Source organism: Carettochelys insculpta, chromosome 2 (genome assembly GCF_033958435.1).
Source record: "Carettochelys insculpta isolate YL-2023 chromosome 2, ASM3395843v1, whole genome shotgun sequence".
NCBI classification, from domain to species: Eukaryota; Metazoa; Chordata; order Testudines; family Carettochelyidae; genus Carettochelys; species Carettochelys insculpta.
The window spans coordinates 240760634-240785810 of NC_134138.1; the positions used below are offsets into that span (position 1 = coordinate 240760634).

General features: G+C 46.1%; 1 protein-coding gene across 2 annotated transcripts in view; it reads left to right on the forward strand.

Annotated features, from left to right (window-relative positions):
* Nucleotides 1–7782: 7782 nt before the first annotated feature.
* Nucleotides 7783–25177, forward strand: part of LOC142008039 (macrophage mannose receptor 1-like) — a 107673-nt gene continuing 90278 nt past the window's right edge. For both annotated transcript variants that reach the window (XM_074984831.1, XM_074984832.1), the window contains exons 1-3: nucleotides 7783–7957; nucleotides 19542–19943; nucleotides 22031–22204. In XM_074984831.1, the coding sequence (XP_074840932.1) occupies nucleotides 7897–7957; nucleotides 19542–19943; nucleotides 22031–22204 (637 nt within the window). In that variant the 5' untranslated portion in view covers nucleotides 7783–7896. The remainder of the gene's footprint in view (nucleotides 7958–19541; nucleotides 19944–22030; nucleotides 22205–25177) is intronic.

Sequence of the window (25177 nt, forward strand, 5' to 3'; positions counted from 1 at the left end):
GACCGTATACAAGGCAAAGTCGTCGGGATCAGTACAGACAATACCTCCACCATGTTTTACATAAACAGGCAAGGAGGAGCTCGATCCCGTACCTTATGCGCGGAAGCAATCCGCCTATGGAACTGGTGCATCGCCCACGATATAATCCTGAGAGCCTCCTACTTGCCGGGCACGCACAACGTGAAGGCAGACCAGTTGAGCAGACGTTTTGCGCTCACCCACGAGTGGCAGATCCGTCCCGATCTACTACGGCCTATTTTCCACGCATGGGGGTTTCCCCAAATAGATCTGTTTGCCACTCAGCACAACAAACAGTTCCCACGATTCTCCTCCAGAGCAGGGCTGGGCCGGGGGTCCCTGGGGGACGCGTTCGCGATCCCGTGGGGAGGCCCCCTGCTTTACGCGTTTCCCCCCGCAGTGCTGATCCACAAGGTTCTGCAAAAAGCCAGGAGAGACAAGGCTCGGATGATCCTGATAGTCCCAACATGGGATCGCCAACCATGGTTCCCCCTACTCCTGCGCCTGTCGGACCGCCCACCGATGCCTCTTCCGGTGGCGCCGGACCTGCTCACGCAAGCCCAGGGGTCCATAGTGCATCCGCACCCCCAAAGCCTGCGACTGCAAGCGTGGCTAATCCATGGCTCAGCTCCCTAGAGAGCACATGCACAGTGGAAGTACAGCAAGTCCTAGAAAGTAGCAGGAGGACTTCCACTAGGAAAACCTACAAACAAAAATGGACTCGCTTCATGGCTTGGTGTTCTACCAAGCAGCTGGCCCCCCTTTCGGTGCCTATACCTACAATTCTAGAGTATTTACTGGACCTCAAGAGAGCAGGACTCTCGCTATCCTCGTTAAAGGTCCACCTGGCCGCCATCTCGGCGTTCAGACATGAGGAGGGAGGGCACACGGTGTTCGCCCACCCTATGGTTACCAGGTTCCTCAAAGGGTTGGTAAACCTATACCCCCCTCGGAAACCGATTCCACCTTCGTGGAGCTTGGACCTTGTGCTTACCACACTCATGGGACCACCGTTCGAGCCCTTGGCCACGGTTCCCCTTCGCCTCCTTACAGTAAAGATGACCTTTCTTCTTGCAATTACGTCAGCCCGTCGGGTGAGCGAGCTTGCGGCAGTCATGGCAACGCCACCCTGTACTGTCTTTTCCAAGGAGGCGGTAACCATACGGCTGCATCCAGCCTTTGTTCCCAAAGTTTCTTCCGAGTTTCACATCAATGAACCTATTGTTCTACCCTCGTTCTATCCAAAGCCTCATAACTCCAGCGAAGAGGCACGCCTACACCTCCTGGATGTGAGGAGGGCGCTAGCCTTCTACGTAGACAGGACCAAGTCCTTCCGAAAAACGGATAGACTCCTGGTCTCCCTCGCTCCCAAATCTAAAGGAGAAGGTCTCTCATCGCAGAGAATCTCAAAGCACATTGTATCCTGCATAAAAATGTGCTACGAGCTCAGAAAGACTCCTTTGTCGGCCACTCCCAGGGCTCATTCCACCAGGGCGGTGGCAGCATCAACAGCCTTTTTCAAGGGCGTTGCATTGAAAGACATTTGCAGAGCGGCGACCTGGTCATCCTACGACACGTTCGCCAAACATTACGCCCTTCACAGGGTATTCCAAGAGGATACCCGTCTCTCTGCAGCGGTCCTCTCGGGGACCAGCTGCACATAATCCGATTACCCACCACCTATCTGGGTTACTGCTGGGTAGTCACCTATGGTGGAACACCCACGGGGACACTCGAAGAAGAAAGAGAAGTTACTCACCGTAGTAACGGTGGTTCTTCGAGATGTGTCCCCGTGGGTGCTCCACTTCCCGCCCATCCTCCCCGCTTCGGATCTCTGTTAGTGTTTTGCAGGGGCAACCGAGGCGGTTGGTCGAGGAACTGGCGGGGACCGGATCGCGCACATGGCCAGGAGCGCGCCAGGGAGCGGCGCGTGCCGGCGCATGCGCGGTCCGGCAGAGACTGCTTGGAAGATCCGATCTGCGGCGCCGGCCAAGCCGTCACCTATGGTGGAGCACCCACGGGGACACATCTCGAAGAACCACCGTTACTACGGTGAGTAACTTCTCTTTATCTTAGACTTAAGGTGTGTTTTGGTTCTTCCATGTTACTATAACCAAAGACTCAGCTGGGCTTTGGGTCCAGAGGCAGATTTTCCAGGGAAGCTAAAATGCTGCTTTTGAGCTACACTAGTTCAGAATATACAAGCCTGCAGGAGCGCAGGAGGCATTGCCAAAGCATTCAGAGGAATGGGTACATTCCCTGAACACTGAAAGTCCCTCTCAGCTTTGTCGGGGTACACTATGAAAAGAGGCTCAGGCCCTAAGTAGTTTGCATTCTGGCAAGTGCTTTCTTGTACAAAACAACAATCAGCAACTATTTTAAAACGGCCTGTAAAAGCTAAGGTGACCACGTTGCCCTATGGCAAATACAGGACACCGGCCTCCAGGGATGGGGGGCTGCTGTCCCATGTCAGGGCTTCTCGGTGGTGGGGGGCTGCTGCCCCTTGGTGAGGCACTGGGGCAGTGAGGGAGGAGTGAAGGGATGGGAGCTCTGCAACCTTCTGGCAGGAGGGTGTGGAGAATAGAGGTTTTGCAGCCTCCTGTCAGAGCGGGACAGGGAATGCGTCAGCCGTCTGGCAGAGCAGCTTCCACCTAGCAGGAGCTGCTGCCCCAAGGCAATGGGCACTGGGGACCAGGGCAACTGCTGCATAGAGGAGCTCTCTGTCAGTGGGGGCTGCAGCCCTGAGAAACCAAGTCACCAAGAAACAGGAACCCTGCAAAATACGGAACACTTTGCCCATTTTCTTAAAGTTGGGATGCCTGTGAGACAGCTTAAATAAGGGACTGTCCCCATAAAAGCCAGGATGGATGGTCACCCAAGTTAAAGTATGTGTCTGTGGCCAGTATTTAAACATGTAATGCTGCTGCATATATATAGGAGTCAACTGATATACCAAAAGCCTGATCATTTATATACTGTATGTCATTTCATTAAAGCACAATGTCATCTGCCTTATATCTTGACAGTTAATACTGCTTCCTTGCAGACTGTTAGGACTAAGTTCATTAAGGGGTATGGTTGTCTTGGCACTCAACATCACACAACTCTTAGGTGCCTAGGAAGCCGCTGGAATTCACAAAGCCTGAGTATTGTTGTTCCAGCTTCTGTACAATGAATCAAAGGTGCCTAGGATACGGATAGTCAAAAGCCAGCTCAACAGGTTGCTTCCTGCCTAACACAGCCGTTGGGAGATGCGAAGGTTGCAAATGTGTCTCAAGTCCAATCGTCTTAAGGGAATTTGATGCCTAAATTCAGTATGTGGCAAGGCATCTGTGTGCACTTGGGTTTCTCAGCTGGGACCTCTCTGTTAGGGCCTGGTGCTGAAAGTGTTTCTTGCAAGAAGCCACCAGTAGGGGATTTTTTTTTTTTTTTTGACTTCCAGCCTGGTGGTCAGAGTACTGTACTCAAGAGTTCAAGTTTGGTCCCCTTTGAGCAGGAAAAAGGGACTTCAAGGGGGATCTCTCAAGTCTCAGACACACGCCCAAGCCCCTGAACTGTGGGGTATTCTCAGACTCCCAGTCTTTGCTGGTCAGCAGAAAGCGAGAGAGAAGAAGAGACTGACTATCACCCAGTAGTTAAAACATTCATCCAGCCTGCCGGAAACTCAGCTCCATTGCCTATTTATTCTCTCCTGAAATGGCAGCCCATTTCGAATCACGGTCTTTCTTCTCCCAATGGGTTTTGTTGGGGTGTTTGGTCCCCTTTTGGCCAAAGAAACATCAACTTCATAGTTTCCAGGTGAACTTGCCAATGGGCAAGACTAGCTTGAGTTCCTCCTTCTCTTTCTGAGCCCTGCCCCTTCCCTTTCACCCTCCCTTACCCACTGGAGTACACTGTCTTCCATGGCCATCATCCCTTTCTGCTCCCCCAGCCCCAGAGCACTGGGTGTGCAGGCAGTGCCGCCAGATTATCTCCAGCTCAAAATGTCTTGCAGGCCATGGTGTGGAACCCGGATGGCCATGTGTGGCCTGAGGGCTGCAGGCTGCCCACTGCTTGCCTAGACTGAGGACTGCAGGGTGCCCCTGAGGCAGGTGACAAGTGCGTTGCTGCTCCCCTGGGAGATGGAGGGGCTTTGGTGCTGGGGCTCTGCTGGAGGGCTGTGCATCAAGGTGGACACCGTGAATTGGTACCAACGCAGGTCCAGACAGGTAGCAGAGCAGAAGTTATGGTGGTGAGGTGCTGCTAGTAAAGGGCACCCAAGCAGATCAATAGAGCTAATTCCTAGCAGGAGGTACCATGGCTGTGAGTTGAACCCCATGACACCGGTGGGGAAAGCAGGCAGACAGTGACCCCTGATGTGAGGGGAAAGTGGAGGGATGGAGGGAAAGTGTCTAATAAGAATGTTATGGGACAATCAGCGTATGGAGCCACAGGCGGGAGCCTATTTTGCTGAGGGCTTGGGCACTTTCCTCGTATGGGTGCAGGACAGACAGCCCCTGCAGAAAGATGGACTGCTTAGGCAACTATTGAAACATTACGAGGCCCTAGAGCGCCAGTGGGCTTCCATGTCCCAGACAGCGGAACAGCAGTTGTGTATCCTCCAGCTGCTAGAGACAAGGTCCAGGGAAGCTGCAGGTATAGCAAAGGAAGGCACGAAGGCTGGGCAATATGCCCAATATTGGTGAAAATGCCATGTTCTATCTGGGGTCACTAGTACTCATCAGGCGTTAACACTCCTACCGAGGGGGGAGGGAGAGGTCCAGAAAGGGCCCTCCAGTGAAGAGAGCAGGATCGGGAGGGGCATGCTGGGCCTGCGAGCAACAGGGTCACTGGAAGAAGCAGTGCCCAGATAGAACGCATACAGCCGGGCCTAGCCTACAGAGGACGGAGGCAGAGCAGGGCATAGGTAGGCCCAGCACTAGAGAGAAACAGAAGAGCCACAGCCCGTGCCGGAAAGTGGCCTATGTACAGAGACCCTGCCCTCTTCAAGAGCACCAGACTGAGAAAGCCCAGGGACCAGGAGAGGTCTAGGACTGCCCGAGGACTGGGCCGGTGAAGATTGTGGGTCTGGCTGAGAGAGCTCTTCCCTGCCCAGCAGGAGATGGCGGTGTGGAGAGAAATGCAGAGACTGGGGCAGAGAGGACCCAGGAACGATTAGGGGTGAATTCAGGGACACACGAGACTGAGGCTGAGGGATCAAGGGCAAGAGCCACAGAGAAAACTAGCCACTGGGGAAGAGGCCCTGCTGAACCTATCAGAGGGAAGAACCCAGAGCAGTGTGCTTGAGAAAAGAGAGAGAGAGCATCTGCTTCCTCCTGAAAGGAGTAGAGGAAGAGAGGAACCAACAGCAGGCCCCGCTGTGAGAGATGTTGGGTTGGGAACCGCAAAATCCAGGAAGGCAGTAGGCTTGAAGGGGGTGTATATGTGATGGGGCATCTGGCCTGCACTGGCCAACAAGGCTTAAAATCAGCCTAGTGAGGCTGAACGTTAGGCAGCTGTGTGTGCAGCTGCAGATAATTAGGCTGAGTCCTACTGAAGACCAAGGAGTGGGCGGGTGCAGCCACCACTGTGAATACAGATAAATAGGGCCCAGTGCACCCTAATAAGGGAAGCTGCAGACCAGGGCGGGGGAGTTTGCTGCTAGGAGCCAGAGGAGGAAGGCTGGTTTCTCAGCAGTCTGGTAGCTAGTACCGGGAGTAGCCTGGGTAAGTACAGCAAGCTCAAGGCTGTGGAAAGAGAGAGCCTAGTGCCAGAGCCAAACATGCTGGGGCTGTGGGCAAGGGGCCCAGGGAAGAAGACGGTGGTAGAGTTGGAGGAGGGGCAGTGAGAGGCAGGTTCCTGGGTCATCATCCCCCTTCTCCTCCTCCTACACGTGCCAGTGATAAAAGGATAGATTGCAGTTTGCCTCAAGAATAAGTGGCTGGACCAGCAATAGGCAGCCTAGACTAGTGAGTGAGCCGCATGAGTGGCCCTCCTTCATCTCAGTGGGCCGCAAACCTGTCACAACCAGGGCTGTCTTCCTGGATAGAGCAGTTTGCTAACTGCCCTTGTGTGCCCAAAATGGGCCGGGTGTGCTGAGTGAACTGCAGCTGGGCTTTGATTGGGAGGGAGCATGCGGCTCTCACAGTCATCACGCACCTCGCTTCGTGGGCCCTTGCTTACACGCATGCCACTTTAGTAACACCATTAGGAAAAAACTGTGTAGACAGAAACCAGCCCAAGCCAGCAACCCTGCGCCTAGGCTACAGTAAACAAAATGTCTTGCAGACTGAACATATGACAGGGTTAGACTGAGGACTGCAGTTGACCCCTGACGTAAGTGACAATACAGTGTGTTGCTACTCCATGGGCAAGAAAAGGGGCAATAGATCTGGTCTCTGTTGGATGCTGTTGTGCCCCAGGATAGGTGTTATGAGTCTGGATGGGGACCAGAACAGAAGTAAAGGTGACAAGGCACAGAGTGCCCTGGGAGATGGGGAAAGGTGAAGTTGACAAAGCTAATTCCCAGTCTGACTAGCAGGAGTTTATAGGTCCAAACCCTAGGACATACAATACACACACTTCACTTTTGCTGAGTGAACCTCTCTACTTTTTTTTTTTAACATTTCACTTTTCAGCTGTGCTCTATTCTTCCTGCACTCCTAGGAAACATGCAATTTAGAAGTAAACATTTTCACGGCTGTATATATGTACAAAATGTTGAAGGAGAGGAAAATATATTTTGTACTCTATCTAAAAATCCTGTATTACAGCCATTTCTGTATTCAGCAGTAATTTGATTACATGTCAGAAAACTGAGTATATGTTTAAAGTTTAATGTTTAGTTGTGAAGGCTGGGTGAAAAATCTGGTTTTCACTCGTTTTCGGACTCTACATGCTCATCAGTACAGTAGACTCGACTTACATAATTTTGACTGAGGTGTTTCTTGCAATAAAGTGAGTCGAATTTGTGAGTGGTGGGGCTGGCTTCCAGCTCCCCTCTGCCTGCAGGAGCTGGGAAAATGACTAGCACTTATGTGCTGCTCAGTTTCCTAGCTCCAGCAAGTGGTTGGGAGCTGGAAACCAGGCGGTAGCCTGAGTACTGGCCCCCCTCCTCTTGCACTGACTACTGTGGCTACGTTGGTCAGTTTCCTGGCTCTAGTGAGTGGCAGGGAGCCAGGAAGCAGGCAGCACCCTGGCTCCCAGCTCCCCTCCACTTGTGAGAGCTGGAAAGCCGACCTGCACTGCTGCATGGATCAGTTTCCTGGCTCCCATGAGCAGCGGGGACACCAGAGCCAGGCGCGGCAGCATGGGTCAGTTTCCCAGCTTCCTGCCATTTGCGGGAACTGGGAAACTGACCAGAGCTGCTGTGCCTGGCTCCAGGGTCCCCACTGCTCATGGGAGTCAGGAAACCAGACACAACCAGGACTGGGTGACCTGAAGGCAGCAGGGCCCTTCCCCACTGACAGTCCCACCTTACGTGAAATTTGACTTATGCATTGTTGGTCAGGAATGCAACTATCTGTAAGTCACAGGTCTACTGTATCCTCTCTTAAGGGCTGAATTACTTGGATAATGACAAACCAAGTTCCTAAAAAAACTGCCATCATCTGTCATTACTTTATCACCCATGTGTCTGGCGGAGACTCTTCCTCAGCAGAGAAACTAGCTTAGGAAAGCAAAGTCTGACCTGTGAATTCCTGTTATTTCAAAAGCCCTCATGTGACAGGATATTTCCTTATCATTCAGAGCACAGAGCTTTCCAGGACCCATCAGCTCTTCACACGTACGGAGGGCCTGCTACCTGGCTCACTTCAGAAACAGTGTTGTGATAGAAACTAAACAAAGTTCTTCATCTTTCATCTTGATAGTGGAGAAGAAAATATCCAAATATTTGTGATGAGTCTCTCCCTGCTCCTGCTTTTTCTCTATCTCATTCAGAGTGCCCTTCAGCAGCTAGGTAAGTGTCTACTTTGTCTGAACTGTGAGCCTGGCAGTTGGGCAAGAAAGTGCAGCTGCTCTCATGCTTTGAGATGCATTTTGTGTTGCAGAGTCTGATTGTTCTGTTTGTTGTCAAGCTCGATTTACGCATGGGAAACAGACGTGCTTTGCCCCTCTAGCTGTAAGCTGTGGAATCCCCTGTCAAGTGAAGGGGAGGATTTAAACACACAGTGGTCGATGGGCAGGAGCAGTGCAGAGTGGAGAGGCAGAGAAGAAAAGGCTCCTTTTGGGGAATGGTTAGAAATAGTTGTGACCCTGTCAGTGTGGACTGTGTAACCAGCCCCTTCCTATTCAGAAGTGCAACTCAGGTGCATAGCTCTGTTGCCACTGACCTGCTGCTTCTAAAGCAGTAAAACAACGGCTTATTTGGGAGTTCTGGAGACCCCTCTCCTGTGTTCTCTTCTGTTATCTCTTCCCGCCCACCCCACATGTCCTGCTGTCTCTACAAACTTCTCTCTCGGCTGCTTCTCCTGTTCTGCCCTTTTGAGTGTCTCTCCCATCCCCCCCCGCTCCTTCCTTTCCCGTCCTCCATGCTTCTCTTTCCTCTCTTGGAGCTCTAGCAGGACTCCCTTATCTCCTCCCCACAGCACTGAGGGACCATGGAGGAAATGCCTCTGGGTTTCTGAGAGATCTGAGCTGGTGTTTGTTAACTTTTGAATCAGCAGAGAGAGTCACAACATCAAGATGCCTATTTCCTATGACCTGTTCTTCACTGAAGAAGCTCCCCTCTCACATCTTAGGCACTGGCACAAATATTTCACTCCAGAGCTAGGAATATAAAGGGTTTTTTCTATCCCACCCACTCAGTGGTACAGAAGCAGAGTTCATCCTTTTCCCGTCAGTGCCAAACTAAGCATCTGAACGGCTTCAAATTGATTAGCCACCTACATGCCTGTTGGAGCTCCACCCCCGCCTCCCCCTCCCAGCAAAGCACCAACACTACTTTAACTAGATCTGTGACCTCTGTGGGATGTGGCACTAAATACTGTGATCTTTATAGTGCTCTGGGTTACATTGGTTTTATGTTCACTGATGTCAGTGGAGTTACTTCTGATTTATACTAGTTCAGAGAGGTCAGAATTGGGTGTAAATGCCCCAAGATGCGACTTGACATTGTCCACTGCTAGAATAGAAACTTAACCTTGAATCTACACCATTGAGGGGATTTGTGTCTAGATAATGCACTTTCCGTGTGTATAGTCGTCTCTTAGTTGGCTGGATATCTTTCAACAGGTAGAATGAGGTGGGGAGTTTGGTACAGTAGTCCCTTGAGTTATGCAAGGGTTGTGTTCCCACACACCCTTGCTTAACTCAAATTACACCTAACTCAGGGGGAGGCCTTTTTCCCCTGGCAGAACGCACATTCTGCAGCCAGGGAAGCAGCAGGAGCACCTGGAGTTTCTTTGGAAAGGTAAGTCCTGGGGTTGGGGAGGGTTAATCCTGGTGCTGGGTTGGGGCCATGGGAGGGGGCAGGGGGTTAAGCCCGCGATAGGTTAGGGCTGCAGGGGGTGGGGCTGTGTGGCCCTGCAGGGGGTTGAGCCAGAGCCAGCCATGGTGAAGGTAGGGAGGGTGAGACGGAGCCAGGTGCAGGGCAGTGGAGTTGAGCCAGAGCCACAAGGGGTGGGGGTGAGCCAGGGCCATGGGGTGGAGGTTCAAACAGGGTGGGGAGGTGTTTCAACAGGGCTATGCAGGGTGGGGGCATTTGAACCAGAGCAAGATGGGGCCAGGGGGTTGAGCTGGGGCTGGAGGAGTGGAATTTTGAGTTGCACTTAAAGGGTGTTAATGCAAGTTAAGTGCAACTCAAAATTGCCCATTTTGAGGGATTACTCTGTGCGTGCGTGCGTGTGTGTGTGTGTGTGTGTGTGTTTAAACATGGCTAGTTCTATACATATTAGGTTTACTAGTGCATGTTGAACCTTTCTAGTCTGGCATCTTCTGGGCCCGTCTGATGCTGGATGAGAGAATTTGCCAGATTACAGGAGGTCAGTATTGTCTAGCAGCATTACCAATGCTTCCACTGCTTGCTGGGCTTGTAGGAGACAGTTAGAGGTAAGTTGCAGCCAAATAACAGCACAGCACACAGCCAGGACCAGTGGCTGGAAACAAACTTTATGGGACCGCAAGAAACTTGGCCACATCCATGGTAAGTGGTCATGCAGCTAACTAAAATCATGACAGATTACAGAGTTTGCCAGCTGAGTGAATTCTGAATTAGAGAGGTTCAATCTGTATAGAACAACCTTATTTAAATAGTGCTGATACCACTGCAGTTCTCTTTATATGGGGAACATCTAATCACTTAAATTGGCATGCAAGACACGGCCACTTACTCAGTTCTGCTGCCACGCCATTCTTTGATGGACTTTTAGTTCTGACTTTTCTCTTGCTGGCAAGACGCTGTTCACCTAAGTTTTTACATGAAAGTTGCTCCATTAACTTTACAGGAGTTTATTTCTGGTTCACACTGCTATAAGTGAGGTGGGTTGCACTCCATGGACTGAAGCTCTGTGGAATTACTTGCATATTCTGAACCATTACCACATGAAAGAGATTCTTGATCATGTTGTCCTTAAACCCTGTGGGGATAAGGTTGGAGACTGAGAGAGGTAAAGGAATTGCAGCCACGGTCAGGGAAATAAATTTAAAAGCATAGAAGAAAATGGCATTAGAGCTGAGGTAGGACAATGCTGGGAAGAGATGTCCATGGACAGCCTGCTGGGTCACCAGAGAGGGGATAATAACTAGACCAGGGCTATGTGGTAGAAGTTGGCTGGTTACTAGCATGGTTGGTAACCTCCATCCTAATCTGATCTTCTTTCATATGGAGTCCTGTATTCTGATCTATGCACACGGAACCTGGCATAATGAATGAAGCCTGTGGTATGCATACCTAATCACACAGTTTGTACCTGCTCATCTAGCCAAGAAAGGGGCAGATTGGTACAAAATAATAGTGTCCCTGCTTCATGCTGCAAGCTCTACATTAAATACTGAAATGCAGAACAATGGGTTGAGGTAAGGAAAGGCAGATGTGGTTATGTGACGGAATCAACTTAGCACCAAACCTTCACCTTTTACAGATGAGACACGAAACCCAAAAGGAGTACTCTGTGGCAAAGAGTGGTCACAATGTGGTTACCTTGAGGAATTTCATGCAGATGTAGGGGAATGTCAGAACAGACACTGGGTCAAACCAAAGGTCTGTCTAGCCTAGAAGAGTAGACCCTTGAGTTACACAGGGGTTGCGTTTCTGCAACCCCTGCATAATTTGAGTTTTCGTGCAAGTTGAGAGGAGATGGGAACCAGGCTGTAGTCTGGTCCCTGGCTCTCCTGGGCTTGCAGGAGCCAGGAAACTGACCAGCCCAGCGGTACTGGCTCCCAGAGTGGCAGAAAGTTGGGAACCCGGGGGAAGCCTGGTTCCCATCTCCTTGCTGCTTGTGGAACCCAGGAAACTGATTAGGTGGTCAGTTTCCTGGGTCCCATAAGTGACAGGGAGAATGGAATCAGGCAGCAGCCTCACTCCTGGCTCCCATCCTCTTGCAGAGAGGGGAAACTGAGCAGGGCAGGAACCTTGTTCAGTTTCCTGGCTCCAGCCAGTGGAGGGGAGACAGGAACCAGAGGAAGCCTGGTTCCCAGCTTCTCCCTGCTCCTTGGAGCCAGGAAACTAACCAGGGCTACTGCCCTGCTCATATTCCCAATTCTGCAAGTGGAGGTGAGCTGGGAGCAGGCTGCAGCCTGCTGCGGAGACCGGGAAAATGCTCCTGTCGGGGGCAGCAGTCATGTTTACCCGAGGCACAAGCAACTTGATTGCATGTATCTTGAGGGTTTACTGTATCCAGTCTTCTCAGTATGACTACTGGCAGGTGGGGAGGGAATGAGCAGAACAGGTAATCATCAAGTGGTCCCTCCCCTGTTGTTCCTTCCAAGCTTCTGAAAAGAGAGGCTGGGTACACCATCCCTGCCCATCCTGCCCAATAGCCATTGGTGGGTCTGTCCACCATGAATTTATCTAGTTTTGTTAAAAACCCTGGTATAGTCGTGGAGTTCCCAACATCCTCTGGCAAAGAGTTCCACAGGCTGACTTCACACAGAGTTCACACTGTGTGGGGAAAAAATAGTTCCTTTTGTTTGTTTTTAAACCTGCTGTCCATTAATATCATTTGGTGACCTTTAGTTCCTGTGTTATGAGAAATGAGTAAATGTTACTTTACCTATTTTCTCTACCTCAGCCGTGACTTTTATAGACAATCATATTCCCCCTTCGCCATCTCTTTTCCAAGCTGGAAAGTCCCAGTCTTACTAATCTCTTCTCATACAAAACCCATACCTCATACTCCTAATCATTTTTGTTGCCCTTTTCTGAGACTTTTCCAATTTTTTTTCTAATTCAATATTTTTTTGGAGAAGGGGCAACCATATCTCATGCAGTCTTCCAGGCTTGGGTGCATCTTGGATTTATACTGACGCAATATGGTACAGTAAACCCTCAATTTATACAGTGTTTGCATTCTGGGCAACCTCCAGGTAAATCAAATTTTGCATAAACTGCAAGGGCTTGGGGAGATCCCTGAAATTTCCATAGGTGGGGGAAGTGGGCGGCTGGAGCTTGTACTCCAGCCACCAACCATGGCACCCCTGCCACCCCCCAGCCTCAGCACAAGTTGGTCCTGGGGCTGCTTTGGTGGCCCCAGCTCCAGCTGCGGCACAGGGCTGCTCTGGTGGTAGCTGCTCCAGGGGAAGCAGCTTCAGCTGTAGCGTGGGTTGGTCCCAGGCAGCTCCTCCCAGGCAGCTCCACCCTTTCATCCCTTGACTTTGCAGTACCAGGCAGCTGCAAGGCAGGAGCTGCCTCCTAAGGAGCCCCTGAGCCAGCCAGCAGCACAGGGAGAAGTGGAGAAGCAGGGTGCAATAAAGTAGGGTTTCCCGGACTTGACTCATGTTAATATGAAAATAAGTAAGTCAAGTTCACATAAAGGGAGCGTCTACTGTATTATCTGTGCCGTTCTTAATGACTCGAAACATTCTGTTCACTTTTTTGACTTCACCCCACTGAATGGATGTTTTCAGAGAACTACCCACAACGGCTTCAAGCTCTCTCTCTCTGGAGTGGTAACAGATACTTTAGACCCCAACATATGTATAGTTGGAATTGAGTTTTCCAGCATGCATTACTTTTCATTTATCAACATCAAATTTCATCTTCTATTTTCTTGACCTGTCACCTAGTTTTAAGGGAAATTGTAGCTCTTTGCAATCTGGCTGGGACTATCTTGAATAATTTTGTATCTGTGAATGTTGTCACCTCTCTGTTCTATGCTTTTTTCAATATAATTTATTAGTATGTTGAATAGGACTGATCCCAGAATAGACCCCAGGGAACATCACTTTTTTCGTCACTCCATTCTGAAAACCAGTCATTTGTTCCTATCCTTTGTTTCCTATCTTTTCACCAGTTACTAATCTATGGGAGGACCTTCTCTCTTATCCCATGACACCTTAGTTTGCTTACGTGCCTTTGGTGAGGAACTTTGTCAAGAACTTTCTGAAAATGTAAGCACATTGTATCCACTGGACCGCCCCTCTTGTCCATCTGCTTATTGACCCTTCTCAAAGAATTCTAGTAGATTGGTGAGGCATGGCTTTTCTTTACAGAAACCATGTTGGTTATTCCCCAGAGAATTATGTTCATCCACATGTCTGACAATGTTGTTCTTCAGCCAGTTTGCCTGGTACTGAAGTCAGGCTTACTGGCCTGTAATTGTCAGGATCACTTCTGGAACCCTTTCTAAAAATTGGTGTTGTATTAGCTGTCCTTCAGTGATTGGTACAGAAGCAGATTTAAAGGATAGGTTACAAACCACAGTCATTCTGCAATTTCACATTTTGAGTTCCTTTAGACCTTAGACCTCTCGTGTGAATACCACCTACCCTGGAGACTTATTACTGTTTAATTTCTCAATGTGTTGCAAAAGGCCCTCTAATGATACCTCAATCTGCTACAGTGCCTCAGATTTGTCCCCTAAAAAGAGTGGCTCAGGTTTAGGAATCTCCCTCTCATCCTCAGGGTTGAAGTGTGATGCAAAGAATGTAGTTTCTCTGAAGTGGCCTTATTGTCATTGAATGCTCCATTAACATCTTGATTGTCCAGTGGTCCCACTGGTTGCTTAGCAGACTTCTTGCTTCTGATGTGATAAAAAGAAAAAATGCTATTAATCTTTGAGTTTTTGGGTAGCTGTTTTTCAGATTCTTTTTTGGCCTTCCTAATTATATTTTTATACTTAATTTGCGAGATTTTATACTTTCTAGTTTCCTCACTAGGATTTAACTTCTGCTTTCTAAATGACACCCTTTAATTTCTCACTGCTTCTTTCAGCAGAGTTGTTTAGGTATGGTGGCACTTCTTTTGATTCTTTTAGTAAGGTTTTAAGTTAAATTTTAAGTTGAGCCTGTATTACTGTGTATTTAAAATGTTTTGAAGCAGCTTGCAGGGACTTCACTTTTGGTAAGGTATCCTATAATTTCTGTTTAACTAACCTGGTCATTTTTGTGTAGTTCTCCTTTCTGAAACTAAATGCTACAGTATTGTGCTGCTGTGGTGTTTTGTCTCCCACAGGCATATTACATTTATTTATGATGTATTCAATATTACTAAGTGGTCCAGCTATATTCGCCTCTTGGACCAGATCCTGTGCTCCACTTATGCTTAAATCAATGGAAAAGGACCCAAAAAGTTACTTAAATAAAAGTACTACTATTTTGGGGAAAAAAATCTAACAATCAAAGTATTCTGCTGGAAAACCACTTGAGTAGAAGTATAAGGACATTCCATCTGAATTGTACTCAAGTATCCAGAAGTAAAAAGTAGCTATCCTCCTATGGTTAACCGCCCAGGGAACCATTATTTTTTTCACACACATACATATCTGTATACACTTATATAAAGTGTGTGTGTGAGAGAGAGAGAGAGAGAGAGAGAGAGAGAATCATAGACAACTAGAACTGGAAGGTACCTCAAGAAGTCAACAAGTCGAATCCCCAAGCACCATCTCTGCCATCCCTGTTAGATATTGATCCAAACTGTTCTTAAAGATCTCTAGTGACAGAGATTCCACAACCACCCTAAACAATTTATTCAAGTACTTAAATCACCCTGATACCCAACCTAAACCGTCCATACTGCAGTTTAAGCTAAATGCTTCTTGTCCTATCATCAGAGGCTAAAGAGAATACTTTTTCTCCCTCCTCCTTGTAAATCCCTCTTAGGTACTTGAAAGCTACTATAATGTCCCCTCCCAGCCTTTTCTTTTCCTAACTAAATAAACCCAGTTCTTTTAATCTTCTCTCATAAGTCACATTTTCTAGGCCTTTAATCATTTTTGTAGCTCTTCTCTTGACCCTCTCCAATTTCTGCACATCTTTCCTAAAATGTGGTGTTTGGGACAGGACACAGTACTCCAGCTGAGGCCTAATCAGTGCCAGGTAGAGCAGAAGAACCACTTCTTGTGTCTTGCTCACTGCATTCCCGTTAATGTATCCCAGAATAACATTGGCCAAAATCTGCCCAACAGTAGTGGTGGGGAAACCCTCCCACAAGCCGTTTCCAGCATTGCATTCCTCCAGACACAGAAGGGTTAGTGGCAATGCGCAACACCATGCTTCTTCTCTCCCACGTGCTGGATCTGGCCTGTGAGGCTCAGGGCCCCACACCGCTGCATAGATACTGTCTTTGAATGCAAAGGGTGTTGAGGTAGCTTTTTAAAAGGCTTCTTTGTTAGCAGTGGTCATTGTGCTTATTGACTGGTGGGTTTTTTTTTGTTTTTTTTTTGAAAATTGGCTGTGCTTCAGCCAATCAGAATGCTGGCTTGTGCAAGTATCAGTGGGGTGAAGAAAGTGGCAAGTAACTAAGTGCTTCTGTACGTGGTAGTGGAGTAAAAACTACAATGTTGTCTTTAAAACGACTTGAGTAAAAGTCAAAGTACAAAAATACTTGAGTAAAAATGTACTCGAGTAGTTTAAGTATTTCTTACACTATTCAAATCTTGAACACAGTGTAAGTATTTCTACTTAGTTACTTTCCACCTCTGGACTAAATCAAGGATTGCCTCTCCTCTCGTGGGTTCCAGGGCCAGTTGCTCCAAGAAGCAGTTATTTTAAGGTTCAAGAAGTTTTTATTTCAGCATAAGACTGTCAGCCGATAGTGGCACCTGCACAGATACTTTCTTTGTTTGGCAGAAGAAGGAGAAGGCTGCAATAGGAACAGTGGAGCATCGGGCACAGGGCAGTGCTGTGCAGGAAGTCCTGTTGCATGTGGAAATAGGCCAGGAGGCACAAGGAGACCTGCATAAACCAGAATAGCGGAGAACCAATGCAGGGTAATGCTACAAATCAATCAGAAATATTCCAGGGACAGTGTTTGCTGAAAGGAAATCACCCCACCACCTCAGGACTGCTAGTGTCTCTTCTGTTCTCTCCTTCCATGCCAATCGTTGTCAGCTTCCTGTTTCTGGTCCCCACCCATACTACATGCTTCATTTGGTACTGAGCCCTGGGCTGCCCACCTTTGTAGGGCCTGTGAGCACAGATGCACATTTGGTCCTTGCGCAAACTAAAGCAGCCACCTCCCATTTCACTTTATGCACCAAGAGCACTGCTGATCAAAGCGTAGTTAGAAAAGAATAAGACCTAAGACCAGTCATCTAACCCACACTTCCTTAGCCTAGGGATGCATTCTGAGCACATCCCTGCCTCGGCAGCATACAGCCATTCCACATTTGAAGATCATGTACAATGAATATTGGGGTCAGTTTATATTTCTCTGCACACCCAGTAAACCCTCAGACCCCAATTTAGCGGACTTCAAAAATAACAGGCCGACCCCCACCCCCCGCCCGACTCCTGCAAAGAAAGTAAATGCTGGTGACAGAGCGGCTGGAGAGGCTGTCGTGCTCCTCCCACCAGGGATGGGAGGCATACGCAGGTAGGCAGCACTCATGTGTGTGCCCCACCCCTGGTGGGAGGAGCGTGTGGCAGCTCCAACAGTGGTGGTAGCAGCCCCAGCCACGGCTGCTACTCTGCAGCAGCGGCTCTGGTGAGTCACCAGCATTTATTTTGCAGGGACTGGTGGGGGTGCTATGGCGAGGACAAGTAAACCCTCGGATTTAGCGGACTTTCAGCATTAATGAACACCCGTCCCTCCATCAGGCCATTAAATCAAGGGTTTTACTGCGTTACCTCTGCTTGTAAGCACTGCATGTTGCACAAAGCCCAGAATGCTATCTTAAGCCACAAGATGTGATTCCGAAAATGAATCAGTGTATTCAAAAGTCTGCAGATGTTTCCAGTCTCCTTTTACCTAGTGATTTCAGATAAGGATTCCGGAAAAGAAGAGGGATGTTTCAAATAGTAGACATGGCATATACCTGTTTCCAATAACACCCCATTAACCGTGAGCTCAAAGCATAATAAAATAATTTATCATTAGTGGTGATACTTACATTTTCTTGTATTGTCTGCAAGTATAACTACTTGGCAAGGGGCAACAATTTGTCTCCAGTGCCCTTCAGCCATATGCTGCTTCCTAACAAGTTGGAAGCAAAGAACAAGAGAAGGAAACCAAAGAATGGATGAGATACGTCCAGGTCAGCTTTTTCACTGAAACAGCAGGTTATTCATCTCCAGGTTACCCTTCCTCAGAAGAGTATACAGTACTCATTTAAAAATACAGTATAATATATTGGAGCTAATCAGGCACCCGCAACATTTGTAATTTGGGTACAATTATTTTATTTAATATATACCAATTATTCTGAAAGCCTGAAGTAATACAAATTTAATGTCTCTTTCTTACTGCATATCTGAAAGGGCACTTTAAGTATTGTGCTATTGTGCCAGCTTTGAATTATGTCACTAGTCCTCCTACTAAACTGCTACCCAGGACAATATGATTTTAAAATTCATGTGAAATGGCTCAGCAGGGACAAACGCTTGAGCTGTGAGCCAGATTTGCATAGGGAATACAATCTGCTGGCCTCCAGGATTGATTTAAATGTAATGCAAGGCATGGACAGTGGGGAAGGAGAGGAAATCTCTGTTACTGTTGTGGAGGAAACTTTGAGTGTGAGCCTAGATGTAAGGGCCTTCCCCCCCCACCCAGGTTTTATTGATTTCTCCTGAAAATTTCCCAGTTCTTACGAAAATGCTTAAAAATAAATAAATAAAAACCTTCATCCAAATTTTGAAGCACTGGAGGGAGCTCCCTGGACACAGCTCCCCCTCTGGGAACTGCCACCTCTCCTTCTCGAACAGGGAACCAGCCCAGAAGTGGAAGACATACAGAAGGTGCAGGTGTTATCTCTTCACACTGTTTCCTTCTCCTCTTCTGCTTCCATGCCCACTCTGGAAGAAAGGTAGCAGCTCAGTAACTTAGTGGCCCAGGTTACCACACTGCCACCTCTCTTTCCGGAGTGGATCAGTATAATAGAACAAATCGAGGGCTGCTGCTGTCAGCCACCACATATGCATTGCTGGCATCACAGCTAGCGTGGATAGCTTATCAGCATTCAAAGCAAAGAGAAGAAGTTGTTTAGCTATTTTTTGAGCTGAAATGGGTTGAAAATGAAAAAGCATATCTGTTTATGGCTCAAAACAGGAAGGATTTTTTTGAATTTCTTTTTTTTTTAAAAAAAGATACTTACTCAGAGAGCAGTGGTTAATTTTTTTCACCAATTCCCATCCTTTTTAAAAAATATAGATTCCTAGGGAATATTAAAATGAAACCTGAAAAAGTGCAAAGCGATGTGCCCCTCGAGCAGTAGCTCATGAAGGTGTTAGTGTGAATTCCTTGTGGTGATAGTTAAAATATCAACCCTGGCAGCTATCTCATTCCTTGGGAAAGAGTGGAAGGGGAAATCACAGATCTGCCCAGTATACTGGAGTGGTGCATTATTTGCGTATGAGTGACTGACATCTGGCAGGTACAGTCCCTCCTCCCATTCCCATTAAAGAAGGAAGCCCAAGAACCATAGCAGAGATTGTCAGGGAATCAGGCCCACTGCCCCAGGGGAAGGTGGCACCATGGGTAAATCCAAACCACACTCAGTGGGAGCCATTTCAGGGATCCCAGAGAACACACAATCGTATTTTGAAGAACTGCACAATCCATAGTGCAAGGTGTTTAGTAACTCCCATGGTCACAGCTCCCCTAACACACCCCTTCCTTTCCAGTGTCACTGCTGATTTAAGTCTCAAGGATCTGGTTCATTGCTGCCTGGCATCTTTTAGTATTATGATTTATGTATGCAAAATGTGTTTTTAAATAGCAAAATTAGGAGGACTTTTTACTCGCTTTGAACAGGGGAAGTGACTTTTTGAGGCACACGGCACTAGAGAATCATGCCTACTTTAACTGAACAGTTGATAGGACTTAACCCATACCCAAAGTCAAGCAGCTTTAGAAGGGCCTTTAAGCCCTTGCTTGAGCCAATAAACCTTTGTCTCTCTAATACCAGCCCCATGCAATATATTTGTGTTTTGGTTTTGCTTTACAGATTCCAAGATATTTCTAATGTATAATGAAGACCACAAGCGCTGTGTACAAGTTCAGAGTACTAACTCAGTCACAACCGAGAACTGCAACCAGGACAATGAGTCACAAAAATTCAGGTGGGTCTCTGATCACCAGCTGATGAGTGTATCATTGAAGTTATGCTTAGGAGTGCCAACAAAGAAAGACTGGGTTCGGATCACTCTGTACCCATGTGATAAAACAAGTGAACTCCAAAAATGGGAATGCAGAAATGAGACGCTTTTTTCAATACAAGGAGAAGATTTATTTTTCAACTATGGCAACAAACAGGAAAAGAATATTATGCTCTACAAGGGATCAGGAGTCTGGAGTAGATGGAAGATGTATGGAACCACAGATGATTTGTGCTCCAGATTCTACGAAGGTAATGTGCTGAAAATTATTCTATTCATTCTGAACAAATGTCTTAGTGTGTCTATTGCAGCATTCTGATGTGTATTAATTTGTGTAGGGCTTGTAATTTGCAATGAGTAGAATGCCTAGTTAAATCAACTGGAGTTTTCAGAGGCGTAAATGTATTACAGAATTGAGCTCTCTTAGGCTACGGTTACACCAGAGAGTTTTGTCGACAAAACACACTGCATGTGTACACACACTGTTTTCTGTCAACAGCTTATCAATACAACCCAGCACTGTCCCTGACAGGGTTCTGCCTCTCTGCTAGGAGGCATAACACGCTCATTGACAGATGTCTGTTGACAAAATACAGCTGCGTAAACACCCCTATGGGGCCTCTCTCTACAGACCGGGCATCCACAGTAATGGACAGTGCTGTCTGCTGTGCTTTCTGGTTCCTGTTTTATTGAGAGGGCAACCAGGCAGTCCTACTGCTCTGTTGACATAACAGAGCACTCTCCCGATTTGCTTTTGTGTGTGGCTGCATTCTGTCCATCATCTAAGTTTTGTTGGGAGATCTCTTCCATCAGTGACTTCTGCCGAGAGAGCGCTGTAATGTAACTGTAGCCGAAGAAAACTGACCTTCCAAATCCAGCAATTCTGGTGAATAACAGCATTAAGTACACAAGACTATAACTATATGAATACAGTATTTACTGCTGCTATAATTTGTACATATGTAGAAGCATGTAGAGAATCACTAAGAATGCACACTCAATCACTTTTGTGTATGCCTTCCCTAAATACAGAAAAATACTTGGCGTTTGTGTAATTTCATCTGTTCAGTTCCAGGACACTGAAAATTACTGGTTCATTCCTAGGGGAAGCTTCTGGAGCTGACATTGGGGGAATAAGCAAATAAGCTTGATATGTTAATTTATGTAATTGTACAATTAACAAGTAGTCCTGTAGCACATTTTGGGGGTAAGACCCATGTCCTTCGATGACCAAGGCATGACTGATAAAATGGGGCTTACCCAGGAAAGCTCATGACCTATACATTTCTTGGTCTTTAAGGAGCTACAGAACTGCTTGTTGTTCATGAAGCTACAGACTAACACAGCTACCCCTTTGAGACTATTTGTATAGTTTTTGTATATTTTTATGTAAAATAAATGCTTCTTTAGGGAAATGCTTTTTTATTAAACACACAAATTATTACGGGCCAGACTCTGGTCAGTTTGTGAGAAGAACGCAAGTGGGCAGCCTGGAAGAAGCCTCCCTTTTGTGGTTTGCCCAGTGGCTGGCTGGTCATAGTAGCAATCCCTAGAGCAGAGGTACAATTAAAGCCCCAGGGAACAAATTGCTAGAAAGCAGGCAGGAAGGAGCTGGAATCATGGGCCTGTCATATCTATGCAGTTGACCCCTGGAAACTCAAGTGCAAATCAGAATGCTCTGGAAGAAATGATACTTCCTAAGAAACAATCTCTCCCATAATGCACTTTGGTACCTCCCCCAGTGCCGGGCTGTGTGCAAGTCACATGCCCGCTAGTCCTATGTTGTTCATGTAGTTTAGTTAGTCAAATCCTGCAATCCTTATCAGGCAAAACTTCTTGAAAAATTAATGGGAACTTTCTCTGAGGATAACAGAATTTGGGCCATTGCTATATATAGAGCAGACCCTTCTAATTCATTGAGACCTGTGTCATCCCCAACTAATAAAGTCAATAACTGAATTGGTTCATAGAAAAAATGTACTTTGTTTTTTAGTACTGCAATTATTGATATGCTTAGCTGGAGATAATGCCTGAGCCCTACTGACTAGCTGTATACTTAATATTGCCCTTCTAAATTTTAAGATAGGAAAGCTTGGTTAATTCTGTTCAATGAAAATTTTTAGTTTTTTATTGACTCTGAGAGCTTGTTGAACTGAATTGTGCCATAGAAAACCGGACAGGAAGTTCAAGAATAAGGAATAGAATGTGGTATTATTTGCAGCGCATTCCTGGTACTCATTTCCTCCTGGGGGATGATATTCTGTTTGCTGTAGTACACTAGAAACTTGAGCAGACCCAGGGTCCACATTTCAGAATTTTTTTCATTCTGTCTCCTTAGATATGTTTACATTGCTAGGAAATGCGAATGGAGCACCCTGTGTATTCCCATTCAAGTTTCAAAGCAAATGGTATGCTGAGTGTACAGATGCTGGTAGATCAGATGGTTGGCTCTGGTGTGGAACAACTACAGACTTCGATGAAGACAGAATGTATGGATTTTGTCCACTGAAGTGTAAGTTTTGCATGCTTTTTGAGTCTCTCACGTAGCATCTTATTAAATTAATGTTGTCAATATCGCATTTATTATAGAAGAGAATACTGTGCATTTTCCACTTTTAACAGCCTTGATGTTCTTTGGAGGGAAGCTTATTAAATACTTATTAATAAATGTGTAGCAAGGACCCTGCTCATGTAATAGAGCAGTTAAACATAGCACATCTTGTTCTCAAGGATGTAAAAGGATATCTGCATAACTTGTGCAGCGGAACTAGAGGGTAGGGTGTTGTCTTGTTGAAAATGTGACCCTATGTCATAGAAAAAGATGCAATTTAAATGTCAAATAGCGTGCAAAGTTTGAAGGTTTGGTCAAAAAAATAAAAAAAAAACCCCCAACCACACGCCTTCTGTTCAATTTATTATACTGAAGTATATACATTTATTTATTATTTCTCAAATACAATAATATGTCACATTTCCTAAATATGTATTCACAGTTGAAAGAACAAGCTTCACTCTAATTTTTCTGGTTCTAGTCCAAAGGAAACTTTACATTTTTTTTATTTAAAATGAAAATAGACTCAATTAATACATTTTTATCAGAACAACACACCTACATTGATTTACTGAATTTTCTTCAAGATTGAAGTTTCTTCAAACATTAACAAATTCTCTGTGCAAAGAAAATTTCTTCTCTCCATTATCACAAATTTTAATTGGTAATGGTTTCAAAAGAGCTGCTGAAAAGTGTTTAAAAGGAAATGCCTTTCACCTTTAAATTGGGATAAAACAGATAAGGAATAAATAAGTAAATTTTAAAAATATAATTCTGAATTGCCACATTAGATTTCCGAAGTGGATAATCTGAACAAATAACCAAGAGAGAAACATTAAACGACAGAATGGTCTCATTTGTGTGAGAACCAATCTATCAAGAAATTGACTGCAACCAAAGAAAAGTGAATACAAAAATATTATGACTATCTTGAATTATGGGACTATGCCTTTTTAATCCCTAATAGTCTTGAACATGTTATATATAAAACAGTATGCGGAGTAAAACATGCACTTGAGGCTCCTATTTCCTTTGGAAATCCTCCAGCCAAATATTGATCAAACCAGCATTGTTTAGTTTTTAATACCAGCTGTTGTTATATATGTCAGACTAAATGAAGTCTTACTCCTTAAATTGTCCATTGACTTCCACTTTATTGCAATTAATGTCCTTCGCATAAGAGTCCTATAAAAAACGAGAAGTCCTGTGGCGCCTAAAACACTACCAGACTTTTTGGAGCGTAAGCTTTCGTGGACAAAGACCCCCTTCATCAGATGCATGTCTGGGCAAAGACCCTCTTCGTCAGACATGCATCTGATGCAGTGGGTCTTTGCCCATGAAAGCTTATGCTCCAAAAAATCTACTAGTGTATAACGTGCCACAGGACTTCTCATTGTTTTTGCGGAGACAGACTAACACAGCTATCCCTTTGATAAGAGTCCTGTAGAAATTCATAGAAAGTGATAACCATTCTCTTTTATCATAGAAGAGTAGAACTGGAAGGGACCTCGAGAGGCCATCGAGTCCAGCCCCCTGCCCTCATGGCAGGACCAAGCATTTTCTAGACCATCCCTAAAAGCCATCTATCTAACCTCTTCTTAAATATCTCCAGTGATGGAGATTCTACCACCTCCCTTGGCAATTCGTTCCAGTGTTTGATCACCCTGACAGTTAGGAACTTTTTCCTAATGTCCAACCTGAACCTCCCCTGCTGCAATTTCAGTCCATTGCCTCTTGTTCTATCCTCAGAGGCAAGGAAGAACAAGTTGCCTCCCTCTGCCTTATGACACCCTTTTAGATACCTGAAAACTGCGATCATGTCCCCCCTCAACCTTCTCTTTTCTAAACTAAACAAGCCCAATTCTTTCAGCCTTTCTTCATAGGTCATGTTCTCTAGACCTTTGATCATTCTCGTTGCTCTCCTCTGGACCCTCTCCAATTTCTCATCCTTCCTGAACTGCGGTGCCCAGAACTGGACACAATACTCCAGCTGAGGCCTAACCAGCGCAGAGTAGAGCGGGAGAATGACTTCTTGTGTCTTGTTCACAACACACCTGTTCATGCATCCTAGAATCATGTTTGCCTTTTTCTCAACACCATCACACTGTTGACTCATATTTAGCTTGTGGTCCACTATAACCCCTAGATCCCTTTCTGCTGTACTCATTCCTAGGCAGTCCTTTCCCATTCTGTATGTGTGACACTGATTGTTCCTTCCTAAGTGGAGCGCTTTGCATTTGTCCTTATTAAACTTCATCCTGTTTACCTCAGCCCATTTCTCCAGTTTATCCAGATCCTTTTGAATTATGACCCTATCCTCCAAAGAAGTCGCAACCCCTCCCAGCTTGGTATCATCTGCAAACTTAATAAGTATTCTTTCTATGTCAATATCTAAATCGTTAATGAAGATATTGAACAGAACCGGTCCTAAAACAGACCCCTGCGGAACCCCACTAGTTATACTTTTCCAGCAGGATTGAAAACCACTAATAACTACTCTTTGGGTAGGGTTATCCAGCCAGTTGTTCACCCACCTTATAGTAGCCCCATCTAAGTTTTATTTGCATAGTTTATTGATAAGTATATTATGTGAGACCGTGTCAAATGCTTTACTGAAGTCTAGGTATACCACATCCACCGCTTCTCCCTTATCCACAAGGCTCGTTATTCTATCAAAGAAAGCTATTAGATTGGTTTGACATGATCTATTTTTAACAAAACCATGCTGGCTGTTCCCTATCACCTTACCACCTTCCAATTGCTTGCAGATGATTTCTTTAATGACCTGCTCCATTATCTTTCCTGGCACAGAAGTTAAGCTGACTGGCCTGTAGTTTCCCGGGTTATTCTTATTCCCCTTTTTATAAATGGGTACTATATTTGCCCTTTTCCAGTCTTCTGGAATCTCTCCCGTCTCCCACGATTTTCCAAAAA